This window comes from Mesoplodon bidens, assembly GCF_964165515.1.
Source record: "Mesoplodon bidens genome assembly, chromosome: 15".
NCBI classification, from domain to species: Eukaryota; Metazoa; Chordata; class Mammalia; order Artiodactyla; family Ziphiidae; genus Mesoplodon; species Mesoplodon bidens.
The window spans coordinates 21546103-21566033 of record NC_138171.1 but is presented as its reverse complement, the minus strand read 5'-3'; the positions used below and the strand labels follow the sequence as shown (position 1 = coordinate 21566033).

Genomic DNA, 19931 nt, shown 5'->3' with positions numbered 1-19931 from the left:
GACTCACCCTTGATGCTCCCCCATCACTACCCTCTGGCACTGGTGGGGAGTTGCCCCTGTAGATAGCAGGTCAAGTGTACTTCAACAGCCGACCTGAATGAGCATCGCTCTTGTGACTTCCATTAGAAGCCACAGTGTGCTAATTCTGTCCACAGCACTTTACTGCACATGGCCCGAATCTTCCAGAGAGCCTCTTGCTAAAGCTCTGGAGAACATTTCCTTAGATCTCTGAAATGCCCCCCAAGATTTCTACTGAGTAGGTGCCTTATAAGCCACCCAGCCCTGAAGTCAGTCCCAACATCCCCTCCAAACCCAATGGACATCCATCCAGCCACTTCCATCTCGTAAGATTGCAACAAACAGAAGGGCCCAAAGCAACCTCATTGCATTTTCATGGATTTACTGGTGCCAAGGCTCTCATGGTGGCAGCTGGACTCAGTCGGTGACTAACTTCTGCTTCCGCAGAAAATAAAAGTTTAAAGTTCCCAGATTCATGAGAAGAAGGGCACCACATTTGATGAGCCCAGGGGACTACAGTCTGGGGAAGGAAACTCAATTGTCCTAGAAACAAAAATGTACATACTTACAAGTTGTAAATGTCACCACTACAGGCAATCATCTTGAGGGTGTTACATTATTTTTGAATTTTTTCAATTATAGCAAAAGCAAAACATATACATTATAGAAGAGTCAGAACCTACAGATTTGCAAGACAAACAAACAAAAAATAAAAACCATTCCTGTTTTCACCACTTAATTAATAATTTGGAGTACATCCTTCCTGACTTTTTTCTATGCATATTTAATAACAGAATGGAATTACATGGTTTCTGTAGCCTACTTTTTCTTTTTTTAAAAATTTTTATTGGAGTATAGCTGATTTACAATGCTGTATTAGTTTCTGCTGTACAGCAAAGTTAATCAGTTATACATTAGCCTGCTTTTTCTTACTCAAAAAGATATCACGAAAAATTTGTGCTGATAATTATATTTCTACAATATCATTTTTAATAGGTGCATAGTATCTCTTAGTATCAAAGTGCCACCATGTTCCTCAGATGATTCCCCAATTGTTGGACATGTAGGTTGCTATTAATTTATTGTTTTGGTTCTATCTATTGCACTACTTCATTTCCTTAGGATAAATGCCTTAGAGGCATGTTTGCTGGCCCACCATGCACACACATTTTTAAGGCTTTGGATGAACATTGCCAAATAGCCCTCAAAAAGTTTGAACTAATTTGCTCTCTAGCCCACAGTGTCTGAGCGGGTGCATTTTCTTATGCAAAGTTTTTCACATTTAAATACTCTGTGACGACCTTCCTTACCTCAGCCTTGCCCCCTACAGTCTAGAATGTGATTTGCATCTGGAACCTTTAAAGCAAAAAGGGTCACTCTGGTGACCTTGATGGAGCTGCAGAGTCTTCGCGTCACCCCTGTGTCCATCTCTCAACGGTTTTCCCAGCTGCGAGGTTGCCCTGGGTGGGAGGGAGGGTGACGGAGGACAGCTGATGCTACAGTGCCCTGATGTGTGTCCCATCCTCCTCGTGACCCCCAGGTTGAATTGCTGCAGACTATCATGAACTACGTGGTGCCCACTGTCGTGATTCCCAAGATTAACAGTAAGGAATTTTGGAGAAAGGATTGATTTTCAGTCCTGGGGGAGAGGCGGGGTGGGGGTGGGGGGTTCGGTCCTGAAACCACCGAATACCCAGCCCCAACTGTGGTAGCTGGAAGTGGTGCCTCAAATGGACCTCAAATGGCATCTGACCCAGAAAAGGGATGGGAAAAAGGGCTGAGTTCCTCCTATGTGCCCATCCAGCCTTTTTTTTTTTTTTAAGATTTACAAAAATGTTTAATATACTGTTGTCTGTAACAGGAAAAACTGAAAACAACCAAAACCAAAATTAAGTTATAGGAGTCATTAAGTAAATTATGGCATACATTAACATTATTGAATATATAAAAATTAAAAATCACATTCTTTTTAAAAAAAATTTTTTTAATTTTTAATTTTTTTATTGAGCTTTTCTCAGTCTTTTATTATCCTTTGCATATGTTCACACACTGTGATCATACCATGCATAAGTTTTTTATTCTAGTTTTCTAATTATTCTTTCTATTATAAGCATATATTTTTTTACATCTTTATTGGAGTACAATTGCCCCACAATGGTGTGCCAGCCTCTGCTTTATAACAAAGTGAATCAGCTATACATATACATATGTTCCCATATCCCTTCCCTCTTGTGTCTCCCTCCCTCCTACCCTCCCTATCCCAACCCTCTAGGTGGTCACAAAGCACCGAGCTGATCTCCCTGTGCTACGCGGCTGCTTCCCACTAGCTATCTATTTTACGTTTGGTAGTCCCTAGAGACAGGGGATAGCAGTGGCCATCAGTTTTCATAGGAGGAAATGGGAGATCAGAGAAGTTAAGTGATCGTTCCAGGTCACAGAGAAGGTGAGAGATGGAACTGGGATTTGATCCCAGCCCTGAAGCCAGAGCCCTAGGTCTTTTTCCAACTCTGAGAGAGAAGGACCAAGGAAGAAGAGCCAACCTGGGCTAACGCTTCCACTCAGCTCACTCACTGGTGAAACCCCTGACCTTGGCAGAGCCAGGGGCAAGGGCACACATAGAGGCCCCCGTGCTGTGTAACTAGAACACTTTGAAATTGTAAATGAAAACAACAAACTGTTACATATAGTCTCTGGCTCCTCCTACCTTGACAAATGCAGCTTCATAATGACCTGAGGGGACCAGGTTGGAGTTTAGAATTCTCCAGAGTTTCACAGCAGAATGGGGTGGGACGGGGGAGCTGGACCACAGCCCGTTTCCAGTTTCATCCTAAACGTGGAGGGGCTTCATGTGCATATCCATCACATGTCCCCAGAGGGCCTCCACAGCCCAGCAAGCAGCCGCTCCGGCTGTCACTTGGGCTGGATGTGCACCAGCAGTGCCGGCACCCTCAGGAGGGTGGTCTTGGGGCTGAGGGGGCGGGAATTCACCAGTCCTGGGTGCTTGGAGCACGGTGGAGGAGAGAGTGGGAGATTCCAGGCAGCCTCTTCACAGGTTTCTTCCCGGATCCGGGCCAGGGGAGCTGCCGGCCGGCCGGGCTGTCTGTTTCGGATCCCTGTCCCTCCCTCCCTCTACCTCCCTCTTCCCTACAGAGGAAGTACCTTAACCTTAACCTCTACCTTAACCTCCAATGCAGAGAAGCTGCAGAAAGGCTTCCCTCTCCCGCTGCCCGCCTCCATCCGGCTCTTCAACCTGGTGCTTCAGCCTCACCAGGTGAGTCCCCAAGCTCTCCTTCGCCAAACCTCCCATCACAATAGGCCCCTCCTCCATGTCAGCTCTGGATCAAGCGCTTTCTACCCTTGCAATAATCCCAGAGGGTGGGTGCTGTTACTAAACAGAGAACAGAGGCTAAGACTCAGAAGAGCCACACGGCCATTCCATGAAGTCCAAAGTCAAAGCCAGGTCCCTGCTTTTAACCATGGGCTGCACCACTCCCACTCTCCACTTGGTAAAAATGGAACTCACGTGGTGGCCCCAAAGCCTCTTTTATAAGGTGGATGCACTTAAATACTTGACAAGTAGGTGTCACATGCCTTCCTTTGCATCCAGCATCCTTCTAGGCCCTGGGCTATAAAGCGCAGGGTCTGGCAGATTACGATCCCCGGGTATGGACGGCCTCCTCTTCCCTTTCCCTCAGCCTGACCCCCCAACAGCCTCTGACACTATTTTCCCCATCCATGGAATGCTTTCTTCTCTTACCTTTGAAGATTCCCTCTCCTGGTTTTCCAGCCACCTCTCACTGGGCTGTTTGGTCTCCTTTGCTGGTTCCTCCTTCCCCTACCAGTGGGAGTTCTCCAGGGTTCCTGCCCCAGCCTCGGCCCTTCCCCCGCTATTGCTTTCCCTGGTCGCTTTCATCAACTCAGGCTCAACAGCCACCTTTGTGCCGCCCAGTGACCCAGCCGTGCTTCCAGTCTCTTCTACGTGCCCGAAGTGTACATACGCTGGTTTCCTTGGTGCCTCCATCCTTAAACCCACTGTGTCCCAACAAAGCTGATAACTCTGCAAGGAAACCATCACCCACTCTTACATTCCTTACCACTGTCCGTGGCTTCCTGATGACCTGGTGGCCCTCCTGGGAAACCTCCGCCCAGCTTCCTCCCTCTCCCTCACCCCCAACATCCAGCCCGTCAATCCCTGATTCTTTAAACTTAATGGGAGAACTACCAGGGCTAAGAGACAGTAGAGAAATAGCTGAGTGAGCAGAGGAAACACATTCCCCACGTTCCCTACATTTTACCAAGTTCATTCTTAAAATAAAAAAATGACCCCATAGGCACAATTTAATGCCTTCATTTCTGAAAATCCTGAGTGAAGGGTAGGAAGGAGCAAAAGAGAAGTGTTTCTGCAACTGTGATTGCAAGGAGGGCTCCCTGGAGCTGCCAAGAGGCAGGGATGACAAGTGAAGGCCTTCCCAGCAGCCCGGGGGTCTCCACGTCTGAGAAGAAAACAGCTGGCAGAGAAGCTGCTGACAGATTCACGGGCCTTGGCAGCCACTGATGTGCAGACCCCAGGGGTGGGACGCCAGGTGCCCCCCGCCCCACTCACTCCTGCCTTTCTGTCAGCAGACAGGCCTGCGCCATTCTCTGCTTCCCAACAGACAGGCTCCCAAAATTTCCTTCTAAAAACCCAGCATCCCCATATTCACAGATGAGGGGTATTCTTCCGCCTAATGATGGCCTTCTCATCTCTCCCCCAGGATTTCCTCCTGTTCGGTGCAGATGTCCACTACAGCTGAAGTCCCCATGGGTGCTGGGGGCTGTCAATCACATCGGGAGGTGAGGGGCTGTCAGCACCCTAACCCTGACAGGCCCCATGGGGCCCGGGCTGCCTCCCTCCAGGCTTCCCTCTCTAGCTCTTGACTCGGAGACTTGCAAACTTCTCTGAACTCAGATTCAGAAATGATCTAAACATGGGAACCTTGTTCCTTGGAAAAGTGTGTGGTGTGTATTTTAGGGATTATGAATTTCTTTCAAGGGCTAAGGCTGCATGGACATTTCCTCCAGGAATTGCATTTCAATTGTAATCACAATATTTCTCTTTGTGCTTCACACAACATTAAAAAAGCAAAATAACAAAAACAAAAACCCGTTTTTTCTGTGGAATTCTCTGTGATGGTATGGTTTCTTCTTGTTTTATGTCCATTCATTCGTTCATTGGCTTTATGCAGTGTGGCCAAGATACAATCACCTCTTTTTAGTTCTCTAATTAATTTCTTGAGCCCCCCACATGCCTTCCTTAGCAGAAACTCCCACTGTCCCTTTTTGAGGGCATCCCTCATTCAACAATCTCCAAGAGTAATTGGGGTTTACTTAGTCCAAAGGGAGTGGGTCTTGCTTCCTCATGTCAGGCAGAGGTCTGTAGAGTAGCTCTGTCCATTGGGTTGTTGTTCCTGCCACTGCCACATAGCGTCGCTGTTGAACAGTGATTCCGCACCGCCCATTGTCTTCCTGTGTAGTCATCTACCGCGGCTGTTGCTCCTGTCACCACCACGCGGGGTCGCTGTTGAGCGCTTATCCTGCACAGCCCGTTTTCTCTGCCCCACACTTGGGCTCCACCTTGGTGGCTCTCTTAGTCCATGCTTTCCTGCCCAGCCATTGGGCCCAAAGCAGAACACTGAGCCAGGGGACAGAGCCCTGTGGAGTTTTTAGTCAGTCACATTCTCAGCTGCAATTAACACTTCCCCATGACTCTCCAGGCTGCTATGGAAGCCCGATCACCAGCCCAGACAGTTGTTGGACTCTTGGTGAGTTTCCCTGGGGACTTTGGGCCATTTCCTATCATGGAACATCAGGTGTGGCTATCTCAGGCCATTAGATGGGTCCTAATAGCACTGTACTTGAAACTGGTTGAAAATTCCTGGAAAGCCTCCTTAGCTGTTGACATTTGGTCTGAGACCAGAAGAATGAAGAAGAGTTTGAAGCAGGCAGTGGTGTACGGATGACATGATCAGATTTCGTTTTAAAAATGTTTTTTGTGTGTGTGACTTCTGAAAGCATTAGAAGGGCAAGAGTGGAAGGGGGTGGGCACAAATTAGGGGTCTGTTGTCCTTCAGACTTCATCCAGGCTGGTGCTAGTAAAAATGGAGAGAAACATTGCAGTGAGGAAAAGCAGATAAAAGACTTTTTTTTATTTTAAAAGAAAAATGTACATGCTTCTGCTAACACCATTGATTCTCTGTTAAATGGAGGTGGAGAATCTGGGGCCACACAGGGGAAGGGAGGGACATTGATCAAGCACAGCACACTAATGATTTCATCTAATCCTCACAGCACTTTCCATCCCCCAGGGTGAGATTTGTTCAGTCCTTGTAGATTGAGTCACTCCCCGGATTACACATCTGGTAAGTGGCAGAGCTGGGATTCCTGCCTTTTATGTCATCAGAGCCCATGCTGTTTCCACTCCTTCCAGATGTCCGCATCTTGCCTGTTTGGGTCTTGGCGTATTGAAGGCAGGACTACTGGTTTCAGTTGCCTAGGCCGTGCACTGCAAAAAGGCACCAGGCTGAGGGAACAAAACCCTTTCTCTAATTTGTCCTCCAAAAGGGTACACTTTTTCTGTTTGCCAAAGACTAATGGAGGCACTGAATAGGAACAGAGAAAAGCAGCTTGTTAGGCTGGAAGAGGGCGAATGGAGCACAGCATGGGATGAGGCTGGGAGGCCGTGAAGACTGTTAAGGACTCTGGATTTTGTTCCAAAAAATAAGGGGAGCCACTGGAGAGTTTTGAGCAGGAGAAGGACACAATCTAATTCACATTTTTTAAAGACCCCTCTGGCTGGGGTGGGAGCATAACAGATAAGTAAGGGGACATAACCCTGCCTTTTCCCACCCTCACTCCCTCTCCCATCATTCTCTTTGGAGATGGTCAGCCCCTTCCCACGCCTACCCTCTACTTTCCAAAACATTCAGGCAGCCCATGCCTCACTTTCTATAGAAAAAAGTACAATTATTTCTTGGATCTAAAGACCTGTGAGTGGGACTTCCCTGGTGGCTCAGTGGTTAAGAATCCACCTGCCAATATAGGGGACATGGATTCGAGCCCAGGTCTGGGAAGATCCCACATGCCGTGGAGCAACGAAGCCCGTGCGCCACAACTACTGCAGCCCGCGTGCCTCGAGCCTGTGCTCCACAACAAAGAGAAGCCACCGCAATGAAAAGCCTGCACCGAGCACCATAACAAAGAGTAACCCCCGCTCGCCGCAACTAGAGAAAGCCCATGCACAGCAACGAAAGAAAAAAAAAAGACTGGTGAGTGGGACACAGTGTGCCCTGGAGACCTCATACTAATGGCTGAGAAATATGCAGTTGTTTGGAGGTCTGATGTGAGGGGCATCCCCCCAACACACTCCAAATTATCTGCCACGCTGCCTACAAAACCACTGTTGGAGTGGCTTCTCCCTTCAGGCTAAGCACTGCTCACTCCAAATGATGGCTAATGGGTACAGGGTTTCTTTGGGGGGGGGGTGCAGAAAATCTTCTAAAATTAGATTACAGTGAGAGTTGCACAACCCTGTGAATATATAGGGCTGGCCAAAAAGTTCATTCGGGTTTCCCCGTTAAAAACCTGAGCAAATTTTTTGGCCAAGCCTAAACTAAAACCCACTGAACTGTACACTCGAAGTGGGTGGATGTTATGGTATGTGAAATATGTTGATAAAGGTGTTTAAAAAAAAAAAGAATTGACTTGTCCACTCTGGACTGCCTAAAAGCTCATCATCAGAGCAGCTTCACTTCTGGTTAAGCATTGCCCACTTGGGGCTCCTTTTGGCAATGCTGACTTAAATATGAAGGAGGGGTACCCGACAGGGGGAGAGAAGAAGGCGTGTCAACCCAATCCCTCTTGGGCTGCACAACTTTCCGAATGGCACTTAACCTCTCTAATCCTCTATTTCCTCCTCTGAGAAGTAGAGGTAAAACCTTGCCCTTGGGCTTCCCTGGTGGCGCAGTGGTTGAGAGTCCGCCTGCCGATGCAGGGGACACGGGTTCGTGCCCCAGTCCGGGAAGACCCCACATGCCGCGGAGCGGCTGGGCCCGTGAGCCATGGCCGCTGAGCCTGCGCGTCCGGAACCTGTGCTCCGCAACGGGAGAGGCCACAACAGTGAGAGGCGTACCGCAAAAAAAAAAAGAAAAACCTTGCCCTCCTCTGTGGCATGAAGTTGTTGTGAGGAATGAGTGGTACCATTGATGAGCTCATGCCATGATGGCTAAACGCAGAAGCTGTGGTCCCAGACGCTGTGGATTCAAATCCCTGCTCTGCTGTTTACCAGCTGTGTGACCTTGAGCAATTAAGCCTCTGGCCTTCAATCTTCTCATCTGTAAAATTAGGATCATAATAATACCCATCTCAAAACGTGGTTATGAGAATCAAATCTATGTGAAATCCGTGGTACAGTATCTGACAAGCAGTAATCAAAGTTGGCACTAAATATTAATAAACCCACTAATCCCCACTCTACTGTAAGGACTCTATCTGGCTTGCCACAGTTCTCTTCCCAATGCCTGCCGTACGGGTGACACTCAATAAATATTTATTTTTTAAATGATCAAGGATTTGAATCCAAAACCACTTTGTCATGACTTTCAAAGTATGATCCAGGGCTGCCTGCCTGGATGGGCCTGACCCCAAGAATCAGAACGACTGCCTGGCTAGAAATCTGGGCTCAGTGATGGATTCACTGTGTGGCTGGTCTTCCCTCCCTCGGTCTCAGTCTCCCCTTCCGTAAAAGCAAGGGCCCTCTGGACTTCCAGGAAAGGAATCCAATAAAGTGAACTCTGGCAAATATTAAAGAATCTTTTCTTGCTGAGACATTTTCATTTTAACAGAAGCTCCTTAGGGTCCCGAAAGCTATTAAGACCTGGTGAAATGAGGCTATGGCTCGGAGTTTAGATGCTGCCAATGGCAGAGGCGGAGGAGGGGTGGAGGGAGACATGGGAGGGTTTTCAAGTTCCTTAGAGCTTCCCCGGGGTGAGAGGCTGTGTGTCCTCATGGCCAGCCCTGCTGCAGTAGGTGACATCTCCTGGCATCCCAAGTAGGTGACACAATATCAAACCACATTGGATCAGCAGTGACAGTACTATTTTTTTTTCTGTAAATCCACATGCCTCAGGGCTCATGCATGTGTGTGTGTGTGTGTGTGTGTTCATGCACACACATCACAGATCTGCAGGTGACTGGGTTGGGAGAGGGGGCAGCCATAGACATCAAACTCCAAAGTGCCTACGGAGCTCCAAAAAGGCAGGTCTTCACGACATCCTTCTCTTCAATTAGAGCCGATGTGCTCAGGAGTGCAGGCACCATCATAGAAAACTGCCCTTGAAAATAAGAGTGAACAGAGGTATAAAATCACTGAGCTTGGGGGGAACTTGGAGCCCATTTAGTCCATTGTTCTCAAAGTATGGTCCAAGATTGGCACCACCTGGAGCTTGTTAGACAAACAGAGTCTCAGCTACCAAAGGAACGTGATGAATCAGAATTTGTATTTAACAAGATCCCTGGTATATATATACATACCACAACTTCCTTATCCATTTATCCATTGACGGACTCTTGGGTTGTTTCCATGTCTTGGCTATTGTGAATAATGCTGCAATAAACACAGGGGTGCAGATATCTCTTCAACATCCTGTTTTCATTTCCTTTGCATATATATCCAGAAGTGGAATTGCTGGCTCATACAGCAGTTCTATTTTTAATCTTTTGAGGGACTTCCATACTCTTTCCCTAGTGGCTGTACCAATTTACATTCCCACCAACAGTCTACAAGCATTCCCTTATCTCCACATCTGGAATTTGTATATCTATACACAATGGAATATTATTCAGCCATGAAAAAGGAGGAAATCCTGTCATTTGCAACAACATGGCCCTTGAGGGCATTATGCTAAGCAAAAAAAAGATAAATATTGTATGATACCATTTATATGTGGAATCTAAAAGAGCTGAGCTCGTAAAAATGAGAGTAGAATGGTTATTACTGGGAGCCTCGGGCAGGGGGGAACTGGGGAGATGATATTTAAGGGCCAAACTTGGAACTAGTAGTTAAATAAGTCCTGTAGGTCTAATGCACAGCATCGTGATTACAGACAACAATACTGTATCATAAACTTCAAAGTTGCTAATAAACTAGATCTTACTTATTCCCGCCACAAAAAAGAAATGATAATCATGTGCTGTGATAGAGGTGTCAGCTAACGCTACAGTGGTGATCACACTACAATATATAAATACATCAAGTCAACACGTTGTACAGCTTAAACTTACCTGTCAATTATATGTCAATGAAAATAAATTTTAAAATAAAATAAATAAATGAGATCCCTGGGATCCGAGGAACACTGTCCTAGTCCGACACTTTCATCTGCATTTGGAGGCAAAGTGAGAATCAGAGAGGGGCATGGTTTACCCCGTGTCACACAGCCCATCAGGAGCAGAGCCTAGACAGGGACCCAGGCTTCCTTGCTGCCAGTGCGTCACATGTTCTGGCTCTGTGTTTCGACACAGCCTGCTTCCTTCTCTTGGACGGCCCTTGGCTCTCTCCTCTGTAAAACCATGTGTGACCTTCAAGATCCAAGAGGATGTCACCTCCCTAGGCAAGATGGCCCCCAGAGACATCCTTGGTGGCAGAGTGAGGGTTGCTGTGTACTTTTAGTTCTGTGTCACAGGCTACTGTTCCCGCACAAGACCTGTTCAGACTTTGGAAAAGAGCTCTCCACGAGAGGAAGGCATTTGCTACAAAAGGTCAATAACAGAAGAAATACTCAGTGTACCAACTGTGTCCATCAGGCAGGAAATCAGAATCCAGCTCAGATGGTTCTTGGGATTCGAATGAAGGGGCTATTTACAGAGCTGGGGGACGGGCTTAAGGAAACCTGTGAAGGATGGGAGGCCCCCAGGAACTAGCCTCCCTAAGCTTGAAGCAGCAAAGAAAGCAGTAGTGGTGTCCCAGCCTGGCGGGGAGATGGGAAGGCTGGAGCCAAGGGTGAGAGGAGTGTCAAGAGTGATGCAACCACGGCCAGACCTAAAATCCAAAGCAAGGAGGAAGCAGGGAGAAGTGCCCTGACCCTGCTCTCTTCCTAACCTCCGACCTCCTGCCGTGCTGGCCTTTGGCTGAGCCCAACTACAGATGAGAAAACTGAGTCAGCATGCCCAAGGTCACCCAGTGGGTGAGCCAGGATTCAAACCCAGGCCACCTGGTCCCAACATTCATGCCGTTAACCTTTCACTTTTCCGATTTATGTTCATTCACTCAATTATCTACTATGTGGTGCTCAGTATTCCAGGCACTGTCGTTTCCAAATTCTGGGTTTTCCAAATTCTTTTCGAGACTTTTGTCATCAGAACACAGTAAACACTGTTCCTGTTCAAAGGGAGAGCGTTTTCTCTGCTGTAGGACTTGATGGTGGGGGAGTGACAGCGGCTTTGGCTTTCGTGGAGGTGGATGGACAGACTGGTAGGAGAAAAGTCCAGGGGTTCTGGCCAGTGTTGGATTCATGCTGCTCCCAGGGGCCTCTGCTGGGTCCTGGGTCACCAGCAGGGACCTTGACCTGGGGGTGGACACCTGTGGCGGTGGAGGCTGGGCCTGGGCCCATGGGGCACACTGCCCAGCCGGGGAAGTTCTAATGTCCAAAGCTCACTGCTATGGGAACTCCTGCCCCTGCAAACAGCCCCCAGCCTGGACATTCTCAGACCTCTGTCAGAGGAAGAGTGACATCTGTGTCCCCATGAGGTCCCCACTCTCTAGAATGTCCTCCCTCGTCTCCAAGCTGAAGGGCCCATGGGAGTCACCTGCTCTGTATCCCTCATTTTACAGAGGGAAACTTAGGCACAGGAGGACACAAGGCTTGCTGAGGGCCCCATGGCCAGGCAGAAGCCAGATCGGAACATTGGTTTCCCGGCTCCCAGCCCAGCACCCCGCCCTACCTCCACAGGCAGAGTCCAGGGAGCAGATGCCCCCAGGCACACTGCTGCCAAGCTTTTGTCCTTGTTCTTTGCTGGCCTGGAATGGCTCTTCCAAAGCCCACATCCTCCTCATCCTTAGGGTCCCAGCTCAGCACGTCACCTCAGAGAAGCCTTCTCTGACCATCGCTTTGGAATGGCCCACAGATCCGGGTTCAAACCCCTGCTGGGTGACTATGGCTTAATCACTTCATTCCTCTGAGCCTCAGTTTTTTCAGCCCCAAACGAGACTTCAGTACTCACCATAAAAGGCTGCTGCAGGGCCGAGAGGGGTGTGTGGCATAACCAGCATGGTGCCCCGCACATAGTAGGCGCTCAATAAATGCTGCTTCCCTGCCAGTTCCCACCAGAAGCGGGAAGGATCATAGGATTCACAGGGCTCAGCCCTGCCCTCAGGAGCACTCAGGCCTCTTGCAGGGGGATTGGGGGGTGGGACAAGGACCCCAAAAACCTCAGCCTGATGGACAGAAACAATAGGACACAGAGGAGCAGAGAGGCCCCAGTGTGGGCTTCCCTGCGCTCAGTGTGGGAGATTCTGATCCCAACCCCAAATCCAGTGCCTTTTATGACCCACTGGGAAGAAACCCTGTCACTCCTGCCACAGTCAGTGTATTGAAGCAGTCCAAATACCCACCCAATTTCAAGATGGAGACACAGAGACCCCACCTTTTGAATTTGTGGACATATTTTTAAAGTACCACAATTACAGAAAAGCAGAGAATGGTTAATGCTATGATGGAGAAAGTGCAAAGGTTTCTGGGATCTCAGAGGAGGACCTTCCTCTAATCCAGGGAAATATGGAGGTGATCGGGGAAGGCTTCCTGGAGGTGGGGGCAAAACAAAACTCACGAATATAGGGAGTCCTTGGGAGGGGAGAGATCCCTACAAATTAAGCACAATCCCTACTATAAATTTTGTTTCCCAAAATAAAATTTTATTTTCTTTAGTTACTGCAAATACAATATATGCCAAGAAAATAAAAATGGAAATACCAGCAAACAAAAAGGTTTTCAAAACACCCATAATCCTGCTCATCCAACCAGAAATGATCCCTCATAACTCCTTGCTAAGAATTTTCCAGATTGGCAAACGTGAGAATAGAACAAAGAAATAGAACCTCACCCTATGATGCCATTGGCAATGGGCCCCTCATAAGCATCTTTCTGAAGTATCAAGAAATACATTTATTTCTGCAGTCTCACTTTAAATGTATGATAGTATACCCAGTGCGCTTTTGTTGAACGTCTTAGGTTGGGTCCCACTCTGACCTTGCCGATGTCACACGGAGCAGCAAAGGGCATCCTACTGCTGTGACATATTTCCACACTGACTTAATTATGTACTTAGAGTAAAGTTCCAGCAGTAGAATTACTGGGTCACTGGGCATGCAGCTGTTTAAGGATTTGCCGAGTTGCCTTCCAGAAGATTTTACCACTAGCAAGGCTTGAGAAGCCTGTTTTCCCACAGGGGATGGGGAGCGGGGGTGTGGGGCGGAGATGTCTTTTTCACATAAACTGAGGTGAGTCTAACTCAGCTGGCTTGGACTCCCAACTCTGCCACCTGCCGGGTGTGTGAGCTGGAGCCGGTGACCTGGCCCCTCTGAGCCTCAGCTTCCTTGTCTATAAAACCGGGCCTTCCTGGAAATGAACGTGGGGTCTTTTTGTGGGAAGAGGGGACAGAGAGTGTCACCTGGGCCCAGGCCAACCCATCCTCTCACCCGGGGCGGCGACCACAGACTTTGAAGTATGACCCATGACCCCAACAGTGTCGCAAGCAGGTTCCAGTCACTAGGCCTCCCCTTCCTGATTCCAGGAACCTGCCCCACTCAGGAGCTGCCCCAGGCCACAGGCCTCAGTTACTTAAGGGAGCTGGGCCCAGCCTGAGGCTGCGACAGACCTGGCCCAGCCCTCTGGGAACCCAGGATGGGGACTTCGGCTGGGGCCCTGTCCTCCCTCCTGCTGGGAATGCTGCTCACATCCACCCCCGGGGCCCTGGGTGCCAACCCTGGCCTGGTCGCCAGGATCACCGACAAGGGCTTGGAGTATGGTAAGGAGCTGCGGCTGTTGGCTGGACTTGGCTGACCCGCTTGGCCCCAGGCTGCTCTGGGTACGGCAGGGGACACAGAGGGGACTCTCTCCCTTGGGATGGTGCAGCCTTCCCGGCCAGGCAAACCTGGCTCAGGTTCTGGCCTCGTCACCCAACCCCTGGGCCACTTGGGCACATTACTTGTCTTAGCTGGGTTCCCCACTAGCCAACAGAGATAAAGATTTGGGTGCGAGTAGTTGAGTTGGGAGATGATTCCAGGAAACACTGTAAGAGAGTAGTGATGTGAGATGAGAAAGGCAAGGTGGCCAGGAGAGGCGTATCATTAAACCAGCTACCGCCTCAGTGATGGGAACAGCTCCACTGGAAAATTTTTGCTCGAGTTTGAAAACATATGCCTTAAAACTAGATGTCAGGGACTTCCCTGGCGGTCCAGTGGTTAAGACTCTGCGCTTCCAGCGCAGGGGGCACGGGTTTGATCCCTGGTCGGGGAACTAAGATCCCACATGCTGTGCATCACAGCCAAAAAATAAACAAAAACCAAAAATATATATATTAAAAAAAAAAAAAAACTAGGGACTTCCCTGGGGGAGCAGTGGTTAAGAATCTGCCTGCCAATTCAGGGACACGGGTTCGAGCCCTGGTCCAGGAAGATCCCACATGCTGTGGAGCAACTAAGCCTGTGTGCCACAACTACTGAGCCTGTGCTCTAGAGCCCGCGAGCCACAACTACTGAGCCCACACGCCACAACTACTGAAGCTCATGCGCCTAGAGCCCGTGCTCCGCAGCAAGAGAAGCCACCGTAATGAGAAGCCCGCCTACTGCAACGAAGAGTGGCCCCTGCTCGCGGCAACTAGAGAAAGCCCGCATGCAGCAACGAAGACCTAACACAGCCAATAAATTAATTAATTTAAAAAAATTGATGTCAGAATGGTGGTTACCACCCGGAAGGGGCACAGGGAGCCTGCAGGGGTGCTGGGAATGCCCTGCATCTTGCTCTGGGCGGTGGCTACATGCGTACATAAACATGTAAAAATTACCTGGCAATACCTTTAAGATTAGTGCCCTTTAGGTTATACCTCTACGGATGTTATACCTCAGTTTTAAAGAATGGGCAAAAGCAGGACTATATTTTATTTTTTATTGGAATATGGTTGATTTACAATATTGTGTTAGTTTCAGGTATACACCAAACTGATTCAGGCTTTTTTTTTTTTGCAGATTATATACCATTATAGGTTATTACAAGATACTGAATATAGTTCCCCGTGCTATACAGTAAATCCTTGTTGCGTATCTATTTTATGTGCAGCAGTTTGTATCTGTTAATCCCATACTCCTAATTTGTCCCTCCCCCACACCTTTCATAACCATGCTGTTTTCTATGTCTGTGAGTTTGTTTCTGTTTTGTATATAGATTCATTTGTAGTATCTTTTTTAAAAGATGCTAAAACAAAGTCTCAGGAATAAACTGTCCAAGGGGCAAGGGATCTAGGGTATTTATACCGCTCCCTTCAGCACCTGATGGAGGGCTGCTCCTCACATTTATGGAGGCTCAACTGCCTTATCTGTTCACTGGGGTAATACCATTCCCTCAGGTAGAGTTGGTGGGAGCCCAGATTGGCTGGGGACAGAGAGAGGGAAATCAAGGAAGGGGTCTTGGAGGAGGTGAGGTAGAAAAGATACGTTAACCAGGGACAAGAGATAGCATTTTGGCAGAGAGATCGGCTCATGCATTTGCTGGAGGGAGGACTGCAAAGTGGTTTGAGGCAGAGTCGGGGAGACCCCGGGTCATCTGTGTACACACACCCTCCCTGAGGGCAGAATCCTGGGTCTCTCATACCTCAGATAAACAGAAGGTCCTACCGAATGCTGTTTATATTGAAACCCTAGATCAGGCAAAATTTGCCTTTTGCTCCTTTCCACTGTGTAAATGTAACCAGTCCTCCAGAGTTGGACATTTTGGTCCTTCCCATATTTTTTTTTTTTTTTTTTTTTTTTTTTTTTTTTTTTTGCGGTACGCGGGCCTCTCAGTGTTGTGGCCTCTCCCGTTGTGGAGCACAGGCTCCGGACGCACAGGCTCAGCGGCCATGGCTCACAGGCCCAGCCGCTCCGCAGCATGTGGGATCCTCCCGGACTGGAGCACGAACCCGTGTCCCCTGCATGGGCAGGTGGACTCTCAACCACTACGCCACCAGGGAAGCCCCTTTCCATATTTTTAATGACATAAACCCTGCATTTACTGAGTACCTGATGTGTCAGGCACCAAGCAAGGGTGCTTTTTAAAATAAATTTAATTAATTAATTAATTAATTAATTTTTAAACGTCTTTACTGGAGTATAGTTGCTTTACATTGCTGTATTAATTTCTGCTGTATAACAAAGTGAATCAGCTATACATATACATATATCCCCATATCTCCTCCCTCTTGCGTCTCCATCCCTCCCACCCTCCCTATCCCACCCCTCTAGGTGGTCACAAAGCACGAGCTGATCTCCCTGTGCTATGTGACTGCTTCCCACTCGCTAGCTATTTTACATTTGGTAGTGTATATATGTCACTGCTACTCTCGCACTTTGTCAGAGCTTCCCCTTCGCCCCCTGTGTCCTCAAATCCGTTCTCTGTGTCTGTGTCTTTATTCCCGCCCTGCAACTAGGTTCATCAGCACCATTTTTTAGATTCCACATATGTGTGTTATTTGTTTTTCTCTTTCTGACTTACTTCACTCTGTATGACAGACTCTAGGTCCGTCCACCTCACTACAAATAACTCAATTTCTTTTCTTTTTATGGCTGAGTAATATTTCAGTGTATATATGTGCCACATCTTTATCCATTCATCTGTCAATGGACATTTAGGTTGCTTCCATGTCCTGGCTATTGTAAATAGAGTTACAATGAACATTGTGGTACATGACTTTTTGAATTATGGTTTTCTCAGGGTATATGCCCAGCAGTGGGATTGCTGGGTCATATGATAGTTCTGTTTTGAGTTTTATAAGGAACCTCCATACTGTTCTCTATAGTGGCTGTATCAATTTACATTCCCACCAACAGTGCAAGAGGGTTCCCTTTTCTCCACACACTCTCCAACATTTATTGTTTGTAGATTTTTTGTTTGTTTGTTTGTTTGTTTGTAGATTTTTTCATGATGGCCATTCTGACTGGTGTGAGGTGATACCTCATTGTAGTTTTGATTTGCATGTTGAGCATCCTTTCATGTGTTTGTTGGCAATCTGTATATCTTCTTTGGAGAAATATCTGTTTAGGTCTTCTGCCCATTTTTGGACTGGGTTGTTTGTCTTTTTGATATTGAGCTGCATGAGCTGCTTGTATATTTCAGAGATTAATTCTTTATCAGTTGCTTCATTTGCAAATATTTTCTCCCATTCTGAGGGTTGCCTTTTGATCTTGTTTATGGTTTCCTTTGCTGTGCAAAAGCTTTTAAGTTTCATTAGGTCCCATTTGGTTTTTTTTTTTGTTTTTATTTCCATTTCTCTAGGAGGTAGGTCAAAAAGGGTAAGCAAGGGTGATTTTTATCCTGTCAGCCCCTTTTTGCTTTGCAATGATCTTTTTTAACCCTCATGCCACCCCAGTGAGGAAAGTATTATTATCATTGCTATTTAACCGACAGAGAACACCAAGGTTGAAAACTTGCTCAAGGTCACCCACCTAGAAACATGCCAACACCAGAATCCTAGCCCTAAAATCCTTACAGTCTCTTCTACACAGGCTAGATGCCATGAAGGACAGGAAAGAGGGCCACCCTCCAAGCACACAGCACTCCTCCCTCTCGGAGCTGCTGACAAAGACATTGTGTCTTCATCCATAACATGGGCATGAACATAACTACCTCACCAGAAATGCAGTGATGCTCCTGTGTGTTTCTCTTGCTACTGGGTGCTCTAGAGGGGCTCAATAACCTGCAACTGCAATTAATGCTAATCAGGAAGTCGACCTCTTTCCCCAGGGCAGGTGGGAGCCACTGAAGGGTTTAGAGGGAGGGAGGCAGGCTGACTAGGCGGACTCCCAGCTTTTTCCCATCCACAGTGGCCCAAGAGGAGCTGGTGACTCTGCAGAGTAAACTGTATGATGTCACACTGCCCGACTTCAGTGGGGACGCCAAGATCAAATACCTCGGCAATGTGCGCTATGAATTCCACAGGTGGGGCTCTGAGGTGACTGGGCAGGGGCCGGGGGGTCTGGAGAGGAAGGGAGGGAGAGCCCCAGGACTGATTCAGGACGTCTCTGGGGCAGACGGTGGGATGGTTCCTCACAGAATTCAGAGGGAAGTTCTGGGAGGAACTTGGGCCCCTTCATTCATTCATACAACAAATATTAATGAAGACCCACTAGCTGTGTGACCTGAGCCTCAGCTTCCTTATCTGTAAAATGGGGATAACTTGCTGCCTCTTTGGAGTGATTATCCAGGCTCTGGCCTGGCCACTGGATGTAGCCTGGAAGGGAAGCTAGACCTTAAACATTGTTTTAAATAAACCTTAAATTTTAGATGTAGTAGCCCTCTTAGCCCTGAGGTTGGCACATCTGGAGGAGTCAGCTAAAGTTTCCTGGACGCGATGGCATTTGAGCTGAGTCTTCAAAGGATATTTAGACCTGAACAGCTGATGCTTTTTTTAAAAAAGGCATCAAACACTTTTTGAAGGATTGATAATGGAATGGGGGCAATTGAGCCCACAGCTCATCACACACCTCTCTGCTCACCACTGATGGCTTCATTCAGTCCTTTTTTTATTCAGTCCATCAGTAAACATCTATTGGGCACCTACTGCGTACTGGGCAAAGAAGATGGAACTTGACCATTCTCTTCCCAATGATGGCTCCACAATACACGTCATCTTGGTTTGCTTCTCCCAGCCCTTTTGTGTCTCTTCTTGAAGCTGCCTTCGGCCTTCTCTGAATCTGATTCCCCCACCTGGAGGTGTGGAGGAAAGGGATGATGGGGTGCATCTATGCACCCTACTCAGGATCCCAGCCAGGGACACATGAGCTCTGATCCTGACTGTGCAGCTTTGGGCAAATGCATCCCTTCTGAGAGGTTCTATGTCCCCCTCTGTAAAAAGGGAACCTGAACAGTGCTGAACCCCTCTGTGAGACAAACTGACATAATGCATATAAAGTACTTGGCATGGCTGCCTGGTCAGCACAGGGCACACAGCAGGTAAGTGTGGGGAGCCAGAAGCCTGTCTGATGCAGGCTCAGCTGGCCTAGTCCCTGTAGGATGGGGGCAAGAGCAAGACCCCTGCTGAGGCTGGACCTGCCTCTGCCTCTGGGCTGATGCCGCTTCTGTGGGTCTCTCTCCAGCCTGGACATCCACAGCTGTGAGCTGCTCGGTGCTGCTCTGAAGCCCCTCCCCAGCCATGGCCTGCATTTCTCCATCTCCGACTCCTTCATCAGAGTCAAGGGCAAGTGGAAGGTGCGCAAGCGGATACTGTAAGTTGACTCTGCTTCCAGGCCCTTGGAACCTTGGCTTTGGCTTTCATTCCACGCTTCTTGGGTCCAAGGTGTTCCTAGCTTCCCCCATAGCAAACCTCAAGGCAAAAATTCAAGTGCAAGTACTTCATCTGGGGAGCGACCTAAGGAAACATAGAGGGGGTGTGCAGAAGTGAGGTGGGGAAGGAGGTCAGCTTGGCAGCTACTAGAGCTCAACCCTCCCGGGGACCCCTGGGGATAGTGTAGGCAGAGCACACTTCTGAGGTACCCCAACCTCCTGTTTGCCATTGGTCAAGGGTAGCTCTCAGGGGCACGACCTCTCCAGCACTTTGAACTGTTCTCTGACCTCTGAGGTCCTTGGATGGAAGGTGGGTTAGTCTCCTTGGGCTGCCATAATGAAACGTCA

At 48.2% G+C, this 19931-nt stretch overlaps 2 protein-coding genes across 7 annotated transcripts in view; both read left to right on the top strand.

Moving 5' to 3' along the window:
• Positions 1–4811, top strand: part of BPI (bactericidal permeability increasing protein) — a gene marked incomplete at both ends in the record, with an annotated part of 31111 nt that extends 26300 nt beyond the window's left edge. Inside the window, 3 exons of the mRNA XM_081256023.1 lie at positions 1559–1622; positions 3213–3289; positions 4773–4811. Of these exons, the coding sequence (XP_081112149.1) occupies positions 1559–1622; positions 3213–3289; positions 4773–4811 (180 nt within the window). The remainder of the gene's footprint in view (positions 1–1558; positions 1623–3212; positions 3290–4772) is intronic.
• Positions 4812–13891: 9080 nt separating this feature from the next.
• Positions 13892–19931, top strand: part of LBP (lipopolysaccharide binding protein) — a 47213-nt gene continuing 41173 nt past the window's right edge. For 4 of the 6 annotated variants that reach the window (XM_081256260.1, XM_081256261.1, XM_081256259.1 and 1 more), the window contains exons 1-3: positions 13892–14076; positions 18125–18239; positions 19397–19525. In XM_081256260.1, coding sequence (XP_081112386.1) covers positions 13953–14076; positions 18125–18239; positions 19397–19525 — 368 coding nt within the window. In that variant the 5' untranslated portion in view covers positions 13892–13952. The remainder of the gene's footprint in view (positions 14077–18124; positions 18240–19396; positions 19526–19931) is intronic. The other 2 variants (XM_081256263.1, XM_081256262.1) reach the window with 1 other exon arrangement.